Source organism: Condylura cristata, unplaced genomic scaffold, assembly GCF_000260355.1.
Source record: "Condylura cristata isolate star-nosed mole 26May11 unplaced genomic scaffold, ConCri1.0 scaffold00004, whole genome shotgun sequence".
Classification (NCBI taxonomy): Eukaryota; Metazoa; Chordata; class Mammalia; order Eulipotyphla; family Talpidae; genus Condylura; species Condylura cristata.
This window is the reverse complement of record NW_004567105.1, coordinates 48,842,946-48,859,276: the sequence shown is the minus strand read 5'-3', so window position 1 is coordinate 48,859,276 and position 16,331 is coordinate 48,842,946. Positions and strand designations below refer to the sequence as shown.

Below are 16,331 nucleotides of genomic sequence, written 5' to 3'. Positions count from 1 at the left end.
ATTTGCTTTTTTTTTTTTTTTAAGATTTATTTTTTTGTGCATACAGAACTGGGGTACAGGCCAGAGGTACAGCAGCAGTGAGCGGATTCACCAGAGAGACAGTGGGGAGCAGAACAGGCTGACTGAGAAGTACAGTGCTGAGGGGAGTAGCAGGCCGGTCAGGAAAGGTCTGCAGCACCATACTGGGGTGGGGATAGAACTCATGCTGAAGTGGCTTTAGCTTCTTAGTGCTGTGCTTTAACCTGCTGCGCCACCAGGGAGGGCCCCAATTTGCTTTTTTATTCTTTATTCCTTCTAGTCAATGTTCATTTGAGTGCAGAGTAGTGTCTTTACCATCATTTATTAAGTGACTGGACTGAAAATTCCAGTCTTTTAGAGCCATGAATCTCAAATTTCCCACAATTATCACAAATGTTCTTAAACTATGGATTTACAGGGCTCACCCTCCCATGTTTTTTACTCCATAGTTCTGAACTAGAGTCGGGTAACTCCATATTTAATAAACACCCTTGAAATTTTTGAATCATTGTAATGTTATGACCATTCTTCGAAGCTGAAGCATCTGGAACCTGCTGGGCAGGAAGACATGAATCAAAAACACTCTTGAAGCCACCCCCAGACACACGTAGTTTGAAAATCCTCCCAGGTAATTTTGATGCACTTTCTATTCACCCCCAAACTGAATTTGTGCACCACGTTCCAAAGCTGATCATTTTCTCCAGGCAGCTCTGCCTGCAATATGCTAGCAGCCATCAGGTAAATACAAGTGCCTGGTAACAGGTGCACAGGGCTACAAATTTCCCCTCAGTTTTCTCAGAATCCCTTTCCCCCTGGGATTGAGGCACAAGGCAATGCACCATGTTTTATTAAGCCCCATGGATAGGCTCCTGCCATCAAAAAAAGACTCCAGGAGTAACAGCCAGCTATTCTATTCCCATTAATGCCTTCTTCTCACTATCGTCTTTCTTTGAGATAATTATTTCAGAATAGCTTGAGCTTGTATTTTTAGCTCCAATGTCTCAAACAGATTCACATTTCTTAAGAAACCCAGGGCCTTTCTACCTTATGGCAGCATTTTCTCACACTTACAGAGACTTAAATAGGCAATAGCTACAAAAAATGTTTCCTTTGCTGGGAATCCAATCTCTGATTTTTTTTCTTCTAAATAATCATACTTGTATAATACTGTGATAACCCTTTTTGCTTTCTAAAGAGTTTGCATGCTCAGGGTGGCTTAAGTGGCTTAATAGTACCTCTGCATTGTTAAGGAGCTCTGAACCAAGGTGTGATTCACCTTAGCTAGACTCTACTGAAGATCTAAGTTCAGGATTATCTGGCTTAAAACACCACAGGACATAAGTGTTTCCTGCTATAGTTTATCCTTGAGCATTTAAAGTAGTAGAGAGAAGCCAAATTTCATGCTAATTGGAAGGGATTCTGGGGCACCAAATGTGGCTATCATACTGAAGGAACTAGATACCAGGACATAGGTAATCTAAACTTGGAAAATCTCCTGAGTTTTGTCTCCCATCCAAAGGCCTGGATTACGTATAGAACATTTCAGCTAAAATCTGAATTCCTAGACAAACTTTTGGAATGTTCTTATTCTGATATGGGTATGGAGAGAAAGAAGGGATCCAGAGAAGGAGAGAATACAAACAAGGTATAAGCCCAAACCTAGCACAATTTAAACTCCACCTTGAGCTGTTATTGCCAGTTTTAAAAGTTTTTGTTTTACAGGCCCTTCCTTGTTTAGATCCTTCATAGAAAAACTGTATTGACTAAACTTCTCATCTGACTTACCCAAGTACATTTCCCTATCCAGGAGCCAAATATGAATGGTGTAATACAATAATCCACTATACAGGCAGGAAAGCAAGAAGGTTTTCAAGAAATAAAATTCTACCACATAACACTAGCACTGAAGAACAAATGGCCACCAATTGTTGAGATTAATTATGTTCTGACAACATCTACTCTTGGAGTAAAGGTTAGAGTCCCAACTTATCTATAGAATGTCAACACAAGTTGACACAACCTCCCTAAATTGTATGCATCAAAGTCATTCATTATTTTATTTATAAGGTCATATTTTTCACTGTAAAATCATCCCAAGGAGAGAATATATACTATATGTATACTACTCTCACTATATGGTTATAGAATATAAATATCAGTGTCAAGATGCCATTTTGAACACTCAGGAGGCTAGTACCCTGAGATAAAATATTCCCAGAATTATAATCAAAAAGGACAGAAAGAAAGAATTATGGTCAGCAATCAAAAGATGCCCTTTCCCAGCTCCCCAACTTAGAATGAGTTGAAGTTCACTAGCTGAACTTCAAATAAACTTATGTGGACTAGAATGACACATTGAACCACTTCTGGAACTTATTATTCACTGTAACATACATGTATTGACCCTCATTTTGAGTTGGTCACTATCCCGGGACCTTGGGAATTCAGATGAGAGTAAGAAATGCGATCACTGCTCTTAAAAAGATGAAGCATGAGAGATGTCAAGTGAGAGAGAAGCTGTAAGCTTGCTGACCGAGGACCAATATGGCTCCCAGATGTACTGTGGTTGGCTGATCCAGGCTTTTGAAAGAACTTTGAACCAAGATTTTTTAATTGGCAAAGTTAGTATGTTTGAAAAAATTCAAGCTTATAGATTCTCATGAAAAATTTGGCAACCTTAGGTCAAAGTTCCCACGTGACAGCAAGAGAATGAAGCTGAGTGGCAACTGCTGTCTGGTGAACAGAATATCTTCTTCCAGTTTACTCCAATCCTCACCACTCCCTAATGTCTTTAAAATGCCAGCTCAGTACTTTAGTTTATAATGATTATTATAAGTAAATAGTTACAGTGTTAGGTAGAATCTATAACTGAGTTAAGAAATTCATACATAGGCAGTAGTGATACAAAATACACACTTTTGAAGGGTAGCATAATGATAGGTGTTAAAATCTCAAGAAGATGAAATTCATGTAAGTCAAAAGTCCTATTTCTACCCATCTATCCAAAAAAATATATATATATATATCTGTACAAGGATAGTCGTTGATATGTTGTGGATACAACTGAAAACAACCTAAATTTTCATCCTCAAAGTCATGATTTAATATAGCACAACCAAAAATGGATTCCATAGTCACTGAAATGGCAAGATAGATCTACATATGTAGTGTAGCAAAATGTCCATGATATATTGCTAGATACCTCTCCCCGAAAAAATCCTAACAAAACAGTAAGTCATGAATTTGAATGATGCAATTTTTATAAAAAGGAGACCCTCCCCCCAAAAAATCACCAAAATATGTATGTATGTGATTATAAACATTTATATATCTATAAATGTCTAGGGGAAGTGGAGTGTTAAGACATGCATTTCTCTGAAGTAGAATTATGAGCAATGTGAATAAAATCCTCTTTCATATTCACATCTCTCATGGGGGAGAGAGGGGGGCCTGAATTTCCCAAGAGAAAAACACAGACCAACATTGGTAGTAACTAACAATTCAAACAAGGTCACAATACTATTTGAGTTTTTAAAAGGTTAGAAATTAAAATATGGATGATTTTTTTATTACACACACACACAAGCCAATACGAAAGAAAGCTCCTTTGAACAACTTGATCTTGAGTTCTGAATTCTTAAACAAGTCACACAGACTTAAACAGGCTGATAGCTGGAGGCGGAAATGAACACACTCTCCCCATCAGATGAAAATGTTAACACTGGGCCAGGAATCCAGGTGGCAAAACAACTGACTCTATTTCAATCAAGCCAAAGTGATGCCTTCCATGGCCACATCGCATAAGCCTCAATCACTGTACACATCTGGTCAGAATAAAGGCCCTCTAAGACCTTGCACACAATTAATTCAATATTTTCTCTACAGTTCAAAATGCTACAACAACTGGCAGAAAACCATCTTAAATCATCACGGAAAAGTCAGACATATGGCTCAGTATATTCAATATGCCTTAAAAATAAGCCACAGATATTCTAGCCAACAAGATCTTAGACAAGAATTTTTATTTATTTAAAAGTTATGCCTGCTCATTACTCTCAAGAATTCCATGAACAGATATTTTTGCAGCACCTGCAGAGGGCAGAGATTATGAGGAGACATATAACAGGGGATACTGTCTTCCAGAAATACAGAATCCAGTATGGGAGACAGAAAACAAATCTACAATTAGAAGATACTGTTGTGACACCTGAAATCATGAAAATGATTTCATGAATCATGACTAAGATATATATGAAGGGAGAGTGTGAACAGGAGGCAGGACCGGCAGGGTTGGGGGGAGGAGGGTTGAGGTAGGGGGAGCAGAGTGAGGCCACCCATAAGCAGAATCACCCAGAAATGCAGATCAGCACCCTGTGTTCTGAGGACCACTTGGGGGATCCATTTTTAACTTCTAGGATTATTTTCAGTAGGGTCGCCAGGCATGCTATACTGTACTCCACAATGGTAGAGTCTACTAGAGGTGCAGAGACACCCAACATCAACCAGCAAGGGGAGCTCTCAGTTATGGAATCAAAACATACGCAGCATAGAACCTCGGATGAGAAATTTGGTATATAGCTGATCTGAACTTGAATTTCAACTAATAAGACCAGGACAAATGACTTGACCTCTTCAGCTAATATTCTCACGGCTAAAGGGAGAGTGCAATCACCTACCCAGGCAAAACTTTAATCCAGGTCTCACTGTCATGACAGATCAATAAATAACAAATAATTGCAATTTTTAGCCAACCACCACTAATTCAGCTTTCCAATCTCAACCAGAAATTTAAGTCTTAGTGCAGGTTGTTGTTAACCTCAGCCTTCATTCCACTTAGGGCTAATAATTCTTTGGGGTTTTTTTTTGTTTTTGTTTTTTTGTACATTGTGCAATGTTTTGCAGCATCCTTGGCCTCTACTCCTCCATCCTGATGCCTGTGTTTAGACATTATAAAAGTGTGCTGGTTAGTCTCATCCCCTGAGTTGAAAATCATTGGTTTAGAGGAAATCACTGCTATTCTGTAGGCATATTAACTGCAACTTACATGTCAAGCAGACTGTAAGGGTTCGCATGTATCTTGTCACTTAATCTTCACAAGCACCCTGTGAAGTAGGTATTATTTTCACTTGGGAGAAATGAGGCTCTGGGAGGTTATTTAGGGCTCATGACCCCACTAAAAATAGTCCTAGACCTTAAAAATGGATCCCCTACGTGGCTGTCAGAACACAGAATGTGCTGTTCTGTATTTTCAGGCGATTCTGCCTATGGGGCAGCCAGTGGTCATTTAGCAGAGAAGTGGTAGAAATTAACTTGAACCCAACCAGTCTGACTCCACACCCTTAGAACACCAAGCCCAACTGCCCCCGCCATTCCTGATGTGGGATCCTCAGTATGCTACCAGAACCTCAACATCAAGTTCTCAGGGATCATCTTTGCAGATACTAGCCTGCCAGCCCCCAGGAAATAGGGAGAGATTCATCCTCCCTTCCACCTTTACCACAACCTGGAGCCTGAGGACAATCACTAGAATGAATTTGTCACCAGTGACAATGTGGGAGAAGTTCAGGCAACTCACACCTCCACCAACACATGGTAAGGTCTAGAGGTTTTCTTCTTGCCTTTCTGAACTAACCCAGTCTCCGACTTTTAAAAAAAGTCAGTCTCTGAATCATGCAAAAAAAAAAAAAAAAACAAGGATTTCTTCTAAACTTGAAAATCTCTCAGGGAACTGAGTACCACAATCTCCATCTCTCAAGAGATTGTTTCTTCTCTACAGCACTTTCAAATGGGAACCATTAACACAGTAATTGCAGCTAACATTTATTGAGCACTCACTATGTGCCAAGCGCTGCTAGAAGGATTGCTTGAATCTCATTTATTCCTCCATCAGCCTTAGGAAGCAGGTATCACTATTATCCCCACTTTCAGAGGAAGAAATCCTGGCACAAAGAAGTTAAGTATCTCACCCTGAGTCACCAGCCTGTAAGTGGAAAAGCCTGAATTCTAATCTAGGTTGGCCTGCTTCCAAATTGACAGCACATCAACAATCTGATATCCTTGGATTATTTTAGGAGCAATGCTGCAGCCCTGTTAACACTGCATGTAGCAATAATTTTGAAACATGGCTTATAATCAGGGCATAATGACCATTTAATTGTACCATCATGCCACTGCCCATAAAGAGAGTTTCAGTCTTGTCTTATAATAGGCTAAAAGATTAGCCTTATTGTCGAAAACATAACTGCATCTCATTAAAGGTGTACACAAATGCTTCCATTGGCAATAATGGAGGAATTGACACCTTAGCCAGGAATACATAATTCTCTTACATAACTCACCCTCACAGACTGGAAATGGTAACAGAAAAATCCCACACCCACAGTTGACAGTGCCTGGAAAAATCTCTCACAGTCCATTTGAGGGTGAGGGACTTTGCAAAGTTCTCTGATACACACAGCTCAATTTTCAGAGAGTTTTAGATCAGAACATTCCGAGGAAACTGAGCTTGGCAGAGATTGATTCTGATTCTAAATTTGACAGTGAAACCTCAACAAATATGCGAGCATCTAGTATACGCCATGCACACTGCTTGATACCTGGCATGCAACAAAGAAAAGAAACCTAACAGCCCTGCTTACATTCTAGAAAGAAAGACAAAAGGAACTTCTTATTTTGAAGTCATCTTTATATTATGGAATAAAATAAAGCAGAGAAAGGGAATAAGGAATGACAAGGCCGGGAGTTATCATTTAAAATAATGTGCCCAGAAAACATCACTGAGAAAGTGACATTTGTGTGAAATTCAGGAGATAGCAAGCCTTCCAGATGTCTAAGTGGGGATATCATGGGCGGAGGCGGGGCAAGAGGGAGTTGCAAGTAAATGGAAGGACTTCAACTTTCACCCTGAGCTAGAGACAACGGAAATGATTACAAATAATAGAGCACAATCCATTATTTACATACCCATGAGATTCTAATTTAATCATAAAAGACATCATTCAAATTGTATTTTCCATTTTGACTACATGCCTTCAGAAATGTTGACACCCAAAATGCAATGAACTCTTCAAGGACACTTTACTATAAAGCAGAATGCAGTATTACAGGGGTCTCTTTGACCTCCATGGGGTTCAGCTGTGCAAACACCCAAAACAAATTCACAGGAAATACTACCTTGATGCATATATCCACACGGGTGGCAGAACAGCAAAGCACTAGTGTTTACTAGGGATTTTTCAAGGTTATAGAGCTCACACAGGAGCTACATAGAGACAGACAGGAACTCAGTAACCCTCTTTTTAAGAATGTGAATGTCAGCCCTTAACGAATTTGACAGCCTTTATTCTCAGTGTATACAAAATCAGAATATCCTCTTACACATATATACAAACTCTAGGGAGGAACCATTACCATCAGAAACTGGTGTTTTGTATTAAATAACCATCGTTTATAAAGCAACATCCTTCACATAAACCCTTGTGGTAGGAGATGTCAGAATGTTTTCTCTTATAAACCACTTAATTCCCTTTGGTGGATATCATCAATTCTACCATCCAAAACTAGCTGGGTAATGAATGCCAACAAATGCAGTGAGCCAATGTCTGCCATTGCATCATAAGGTCAAGGAATCTATTTTTAAATAACACAGCCATTGGCAAAGGTTGGCCATGGGGAACAATGGACAAGTTAGATTGCCTGTCCTTGTATTATTTTTTGTAAAAGCTATGGAATGTTCCACAGTATGGCCCAAAAATATCTTTTGGAGAGTGGTCTTTTGGCACCAAGAACAATAACAGATTGATTTTTGAAAGTTTAAAAAAAAAAAAAGACATATAAACACAAAGCGCAATTTAAGAGCAAGAGGGGACAAAAATCAAGACTGATTTTTTTTGTAGGAAAGATCTGCTTTGCTGTTGGTTGGAACTCCTACACACAGGGATGATGCGACAATAAAACAGAGGTAAAGTGTCATTCTTAAGGAGGGTGATGCAGAACAGGCCCCACATCAACAGAAAATAGAAAAGACCTCATCATCCAGCCTACCAGACAACTCAAATTTCACTTCTTAAACTTCAGTTTAAGTCAATGGGCAGAAACACTTAAAGATAATTCATTAATCTTTGTCAGTCACATGCTTATAACTCACTATAAATTAGTAGACACAGAGAGTCAGCTGACAGAGAGATGTAGTGATGAAAAAGCAAACACATCAGGATGATCCTAAATGAGAAGTAATAAAAAAAATGGAAAGGGAGAAAAGGGGAAGAGCCGTCTTAGACCATCAAAGAAGCCACAATGGAACAGTCATCATTCATATATTCAACAGACTTTCGCAAGCACCTAAGATTTTCTGGTTATGACTTCAGGCACTGGAATGAACAGTTTAGGGTAAGCTTCTTGTTTTCATGGAGCTTATGTTCTAGGGGAAACAAACAAGGAAGAAAAAATGAAGATACACATTAAATTGTGACAAGGCTATGATGATGTTAAACATAAGGAGCTGGGGCCAGGTCATGCTGGCTGAGGAGAATGAAGGCTAAGTCTCTCTACCCAACTCTAATTATGCTACAAATCAGATTGTTCTCCTTTACCAAAACCGGTTGTTAAGTTTACAGCACGCCACCTGATGAGGTGATCAATGAAGTTCCCTCTGAAGAGACACTAAAGACAAGAGTTAATTTTGTGACCATCTAAGGGTAAAGAGAAAACAAGCCCAAAGACCCTGAAACAGGATTCAGGGGGAAACCAAGAAAGATGACACAGTGCATTAAATAAAGTAAGAACAGAATTATTTTTTGTTACAGAGTTGTCATAATATATTCCAAAACAAAATAAAGACACAAAGGACTATATTCAATTGCATGTGGTCATAATTCCCTCATTACAGAGATGGGAGGAGGTGACTGGCAGTGATGTTGTGGTTTTTCAGTTGGGTCTTATTTATTCTCTCCATTCTGCCTGAAAAAAACATGGAGCGACAAGTTAAGTTCCCAGGTAATCTGCAAAACCACAGAATTCACCTACAAACTCGTGCAAGCATGACCTATAATATTACCCATTTGGGAAACTACAATCACCATTATAAACCTGTGGAGTCTGGGCTATTCGTGGAACCACACCATTTCATGAGTATGAAAGACCTCAAGGGCCATGCCCATTTACTTTTTGGCATGAAGAAAGCTCAGCCCAAAAGAGGTAACTTGCAGGAGATGACAGCACTCACTGAAAGAGCTTATTCTGGAAACTGGGTGACCTACCTTAGTTGATGTCATATTCTCGGTGACACCCTATACCTCAGGGGAGTGGTAGTCAACACTGAAGAAGCATCAGAATCACCTCAGGATTTAAAATACCCATTGGGTTTCACATCCCTGAGTTTTTGAATGGGTAAGCCTGGAGTGAGGCCCAGGAAACTGTATCTCTAACCAGTTCTCTGGTGACATTAATATCACTGGACACCCAATGACTCGGTAATGGACATCTAATGTCTCAGGAATTGGGAGCACAGGTTTTGGGATCCAGTACAGCTGAGCCTCCCTCCACTTCTACCATTTGTTTGACTCTTGGGAAAGTTCCCCAAACACTCTGAATTTCACTTTCCCACACAAGTTCAGTTGTGGGACATGAAAAGCACAATACCCATAAAGCACTAGCTTAGCCGAGATCTTAGCACATTCTACTTCCACAGCAACTGCTTAGTAAATACATCCTATAGCAAAGTCTCGTTAATTACTTTTTTCTTTTTCTACATACACTGGAATGGCTAAAATTCAAAATACACACAAGATCAAAGATTAGCAAAGAGTGTGGAGCAACTGGAACATTTATAACAGCTTTATTCATAATAGCCAGTAATGATAAATAGTCCAAAGTTCACTGACAAGCAAAAAGACAAACTGATATATGGGTACAATGGAATACCACTCACCAATATAAAAGAACAATGAACACACAAAGACTTGTGAGCTCCAAAAAAATTTGTAGAGTGAAAAAAATCTAGACACAAAAGAGTATATCCGACATTATTTCATTCAAATGAAGTTCAATAACAGACAAAACTAACCCATGGTGAAAAAAAATCACACAGGCTTTGCCTCTGGAAGAGGCAATGGGAAGTAACTGGAGAAGTTCATGAGCAAAATTTATGAGGTAACAGAAATGTTCCTATGTTGAACTGTGTGACAACAATACAGGCATATACAATTGTTAAATTCATCAAATTATATACTTATGATCTGTGCCTTTTACTCTAGGTACATCTATACCTATAAAGTATGCATTGCTTTATTACATATATAAAGTAACACACTTTATGTAACACATATATGTATCTTTTCTTAGATCCTTGGTGACAAAAGACTGTCTTCTCCATTTAAAATGAATCTACTTCATGGGCCTTTCCCGGTGGTGCAACCAACCTGGTGGTGGTTAAAGCACAGCACTATGAATCTCTCCGAAGCCACTGCAGCCAGGGAACTGACCCACATGGTGTGGCAGATCTCCCCTGACCCAACCACTGCTCCCCTCTGCAGTGTTTTTCAGTAGATCCACCTGTTCTGTCCCTGCTCTGTCTAGTGAATCCTTTCACCCCCTGCACCCCAGTTCTTGTATGCATAAATAAACCTTCAAAAAAAATAAAATACAATGAATCTACTCCAACTGAAATAGTAGATCCACTTAGTTTGATTCTTTCATAATCCATTCCTGCTTCACATAATACCACTTGCTACAGACTATTTTGGTCTTTGTATCTTTCCTGAGAGCTGCCATGAAACAGAAACAGCAGAATTGTCTCCCACAAGAAGATCGTGACATTTCCATGCAAAGCACCCAGAATGACCCATGTCCCTGGCAGTGCAAGCTCAGGACATAAGACAACACAAAAGTCACATTTTCCTTCACTATTTACCAAAAATGAACCCACCAAGTATGATTAAAGTACATCAATAAGGATGCAGTAAGAACGATCCTGTCATATAGTTTAAATTAAATCTGTAGTCTCAATACAACATCCACAGACGACTGTTGAAATGTTTTCTAGTACCATCTTTACTATAATGAAGATGTTCTAAGAGCTGTGAAATAGTAGCTTTCATGTTGCTGTGAATTCCAGGCCATCCAAATGTCCTCATCCACCTCTTTATCTATCCCATTACAAGGAGAGCAAATAGATTTATACATACACATTTGCTAGAAACACTCCTGTACCACACATAGAAGGGTTCTGGGTGAAGGAAATAACACCTAGAGACACTAATAGCTTTCTTGCAACCCAGGGGAGTCTGATTCCAAACACACTTCCTAACTTCTATGACACAATCCTGGGGCAGTGTTTGCCAGATCTTGACATATGATGGAAGTAGACAGCTCAGTCAGATGCAGCATTTTACCCAATGAAAACGAGTTCCCAAACAGGACCTATTAGAGAGGAACAGGCAGGTTCTTCAGTGGCAGGTGTGCCTACCTGGCCTTCCTCCAGTCCTTTCTCCATATGCCTCTGAACTGAGACCTGCAGCTGTTCCCATCAAATTCCTTGACACTGTCAGTACTTCCTCTGCAGCTCTATTATGTCTACCAGTACAAATTATTAAATTCATAATCCAGGCTCCTAACGCTAAAATCCTAGGCTTAATCATAAGTAACTGCTCAAATTCAATTTGAATATAACAATAATAGCTAATCTTTATTGAACACTTTCTATGTGCCAGATACTGTTCAGCTCACTGTCCTCATATTAGCAGCTTACGTAACATCCACAAGAAAGCCAGTCTACAGATGAGAACACAGGTGCAGCAAGATGGGGCCTCAAGGAAAACCTGGGGAGAGTGCAATGAGTGAGGTGCAGTCTCTCCATTCAATTAGCTCACTGTCTTGTATGAAAATAAAGGAAGACACCTAATTCAGAGCTCAGAATAAGTAAAAAAAAAAAAAAAAAAAAAAAAACTACAAAGTACATATTTAGAGGAGCCCTTTGGGAGGATTTGTTTCTCCTGGAAGGATGTTGGAGGGCTTCTTGGAGAAGGTGTCCAAGTGGAGGATGAATCTAGAATGGAAAGAGCTTTCCAAAGGCTAAGTGGCAGGGGCTGAATTTCCAGAGCTACCAAAAGGCCCCCTCTAACTCCCTCCTCCCTCTCTTAGTTTCATCTGGAACAGGCCTGTTTCAAGAGAGGACCATCTCTGCTCTCCTTTCCTTTGACACATTCCTCCAGATGCTGCTCACCCCTCCAGCCCAGCAGGCACATATGGGAACTTTTCACCACGCTCAACATAGCCACCTCCTTTGCCTCTTCCACAGGGGAGAACCTGCGTCACACTGCTTGGTTGTATAAGGAAATCCCTTTAAGGCAGTGGAGTGTGGTGGGCTGATAAAGGGAGAGACAGCACAAAACTGAGATGTCAGGCACCCCACCACCGTCAGCCATGGAATACCTCTCATAAGAGGTCATCACTCCTCTCCAGGTAACTAAGAAAGGAATTATTTTCCACTCCCTCCTTCCTTTAGTCCAAGGGGATTAGTAATCCCACACCTCTTCCTCCTGGGGTTTAAGGCTCTGCAGCCAGAACACAACTCCTCACTTTTAGTGTTTGTGTGACCCTGGACAAGTAATTTAAACAACATCGGTTGCAGTTTCCTTGTCTCTAACATGGGGTTTATAACAACCCACTCTTTGGATTATGAATAAAACATTTTACACAGAATCTGAACAATAAATAAAAGTAATCAAGATTATCATCGATTACGGTGATGATGAAGATGATGAAGGAGGTAGTGACAGAGGCCTCCAAAGGACTGATTCACGTTGAGAGAGAAATAACTCTCCGCCCCACCCCACCCCCATCCATCCCATGCCGTGACTGGGCCACACGTAGGAGATAGATGCGTCATTCAGCTGTGGGGAGAATGCAGGATCTTCAGGCGGCAGGCTTAGGAACTGCCAAGCGTCATGTCCGAACCCACCTGGAGAGGTGTGGGGTGAGCACTATTTTTCAACAGTGTCCTTTATACCCATTCTCCAGGTTTGAAGACAGGTGGTCAAAGAACGCGGCAGCGGCGCCTGCTGCACCGGTGGTCCAAGAAGCCAGGACAGCTTGCACCTTATCCAGCCTCAGTTCCCCTACTCTCCACAAGCACTGGCAAAACTGCGCAGCACTTAGTGGCTGAGATTTAACAGGTTGGCAAGCCAGGCCTGGGAAACATGCCCGAGTTTCTCTGAGCAAACGGATTCCCCCCTTCTTCCTAACGCAGGTGGGCCACCAACTCACAACAACTTAAAGTATTTCACCACCACAGGGGGCATGGTCTTTATTTCCCTTGATTCTGCGCTTGGCAGAGGAAAGCGGGAAATGCGGGGGGGCGTGAGGGGGAGCAAATAGGGGAACCGCACTCGGCTACCCTCTTCTAGGGGCGCCTACCAGAGGAGCGTCCCGTCTTACCTTGTCTGACGGCTTTGAAGGTGACGGCCTCCTTGCAGCTGTCGATGACTCCCAGAACGTCATAGCGGGGCAAGCCGGACACCCGAATCCCTTGCACCTCCAGGAGAAGCTCCCCTTCACTCAGCCTTGGGCCTTCGCCGCCTCCGGGAAGCCCGGCCGCCTCGTAGGCTACCACCGCTCCGATATACGGAAACTCCCCATTCTCCGCGCCCCCCAGCACTGTCACCCCAAGCTCGCCCAGTGGTCCCCGCTTCACAGTGCATTCGTGAACCTTGCTAGTCCAGTGGTTCTTCTTTTGAATCACTTTCGACATTATGAGTTACACCCCTCCTCCCCCCCAAAAAAATAATAATAAAATGAGAGGCAGGTGCCCCCCACAGTACAAGCCCCCAAGCCTCCGCTGGTTCATGGGAGAGTCATCTCCCTAGCCCCTGCCCCCCAGATAATGCAACGGGAGAGAGAAACTTGGCAGCCTCGCTCCCCTGCACACACTCGTGCACTCAAGCCATCATAAAACAAACTTTCTCGGCTTCCCCGCGAGCTCTGCAAAGGCGCCTGCGAGCTTTGTTTGCATTCCGGTGCCTCCTGGTCCACGTTTCGGCTCCCGGCCGCGCTCCCCACGACCAGAGTCCACTGTGCGCCGCTTGGGGTATTTTTTCCCCTTCCTTCCTTTCTTTCTTTCTTGCCTCTTAGAAATGCCGTGTCTCCTCTTTGCTTCCCGCCCGGTTCGCCTTTCCTCGCTGGCGGGCTGTTCCAGAGGGTAAGGGAAACGTTCTCAGTCAGTTGCTGGGAGCCCTGGAGACGCGGTCGCCGAGCGGGGTTTGGGGGAGGAGGATCGAGGGAAGAGCCTGCGGCCCCTTTAAGCAGATACAAAGGCTAGCCTTGTTTTGTTACAGTTCATTCTATTCCGCGCCGCGGAGCGCAGCGGCCGGCTGGAGGAGACGCGCGCGCATGCGTCCCGCGGCCGCCTGCCGCCCGGCCCGCCCCACCCCCTCCTTCCCGAAGGGAGAAATTCCAAAGTGCTTCCCGTTGGGTCCTAAAACCGGACCTCAAGAGCAAGCCATTTACACCCCTTTCATACTCTCGGTCTAATTTCTCCTTTGGTTCAGTGTCCTTGACTGAGCAAAGCCCTTACGAGTTAGGGCGATGCACTCGTGTTTGACTCCAAATTATTTGCAACTTTTGAAACACGAATAAACCGGCTTAGACATTTTAAAAATATTTCAAACAGGTGGGGGTTGGGGAGGTTCACATACTCGCATTCACACACACACACACACACACACACACACACACGCACTCCTGCCGGCCGCTAGCTTCCCTACTGTCCTTGGTCAGTGGCTGGCCACGCAGTCGGTCACCCATCCTGGCTAGTCGGCCGTACCACCCCCAGTCCTCTCCGCCTTTCCCTATCAAATCCCGGAGCCTAAGAGGCGCTCCCCAGCTCCCCGCCAGCCCTGCCCGGGTGGATTCCGGGCCTGGAGTGGAGTCTGCCAGTGTGTATGTGACCCTGGGAGAAATCGGTGGCGACCCCCTTGCTACAACCTCCCCAACTGGGATCCCTGCCACGGTCACAAGCTTCCACATACACCCGCAACCTTAAACTTCGGGCCAACTTTTTAGGGCACAGGGAAGACTACAGGCGAGAGTTAGAAACCAAAAGAATTTAGGGAGTTCAGGTCTTCCAATTCAAAGGGATCCAGCCTTTTAATTGCCCTTCCAACAAAGTCTTCGGGAGCCAGTATTTAGTTTCGAACACTTGAGAAGCCTAAGGACCGGCCCCGGGCAACAAGAGATAAGTATCACCCCCGGGAATCTGCACTAGGTTCGGGCTGTGCGGGGCGCGTCCACGCGGACGTGGTGCGGCGGCCACTTCGTGTAATTCGCAGCCCCGGGGTCGCCGCCGCCGCCGCCGCCGCCGCCGCCGCGGGTTCCGCCCTGGGAGGTTGGGGGCGGGAATAAAGAGGGTGCACCGCGACTGGGTTGCCTATCTAGCCACTGTGCAACAGGCAGAAATATTTCTATCCACTGTTTGGATGACTGTCCTCTCCCCCAAAACTTCCCAAATGAACCTGTTTAGTAAAGTCTTCGAAACAATATCTTGGCTCCTCCGTGATTTATATGAACAAATAGACATTAACTTGCGTGTTCATTTTTGTTCACGGAAGAGATCCCCAGTGCTAAATAAGGGAAATAAATGGAAGGTGCTCAGGATGGCATGACACAGGATTCGGGGTCGAGAGTCCGGTTCTGAGGTTTATTTGGCCTGGCCACTTACTCTCTGTGTGACCATGGGCAAACTGTGTCTCCCAAAAGCTCCGATTCTCCCTTTAAATTCTCCCTTTAAAGGTCTTGAGAGTATTACAGTTGCTTGGGAAAGCACTTGTATAGTGTCCAGCTTGTGAAGTTAATACTTACAAAGTTTCACATAATTTTAAATATATAGTACTAGTAGCAGTGCTGGTAGTAGAGGAATGTCAAGACCTCGCTGTTGTTACATACATCCCCCTCCTTTCTGAAGCAGTAAAATGTAGACATACATTTAAATATTTTTAAAGTATTGTTTGAAGGGTGCTATTCTATGCTAGTAAAAATAAGGGAAGAATGTTCTTACTTCCCTCTTGGGATATGCTGAACTGAACATCCTTTTGCCTAGTAGTATCTGTGGGGTGGTTGGGAGTGGAGGGACCGAATTCCCTTGACTCTTCTTGGTAATAAAAAAAATTCCAATCTCTTTTCTCAGAAGCAATCAATTCTGCTCAAACCTGACTGAGTCGAAATGAGTGGGAACTTCAAAATATATATCTGACCTCTACCAGCTACCATGACACAGACCACTCAGTCAGAATCTCAGGAATGGATCTACCATGTGAAAAAAA

At 42.8% G+C, this 16,331-nt stretch overlaps 1 protein-coding gene across 11 annotated transcripts in view; it reads right to left on the bottom strand.

Moving 5' to 3' along the window:
* MAGI1 (membrane associated guanylate kinase, WW and PDZ domain containing 1) overlaps positions 1–14,321 on the bottom strand; it is a 600,870-nt gene extending 586,549 nt beyond the window's left edge. For 8 of the 11 annotated variants that reach the window (XM_012735303.1, XM_012735304.1, XM_012735305.1 and 5 more), the window contains exon 1: positions 13,453–14,287. In XM_012735303.1, the coding sequence (XP_012590757.1) occupies positions 13,453–13,765 (313 nt within the window). In that variant the 5' untranslated portion in view covers positions 13,766–14,287. Of the gene's footprint in view, positions 1–13,452 lie in introns of all 11 variants that reach the window. The other 3 variants (XM_004675998.2, XM_004675996.2, XM_004675999.2) reach the window with 1 other exon arrangement.
* Positions 14,322–16,331: the final 2,010 nt, after the last annotated feature.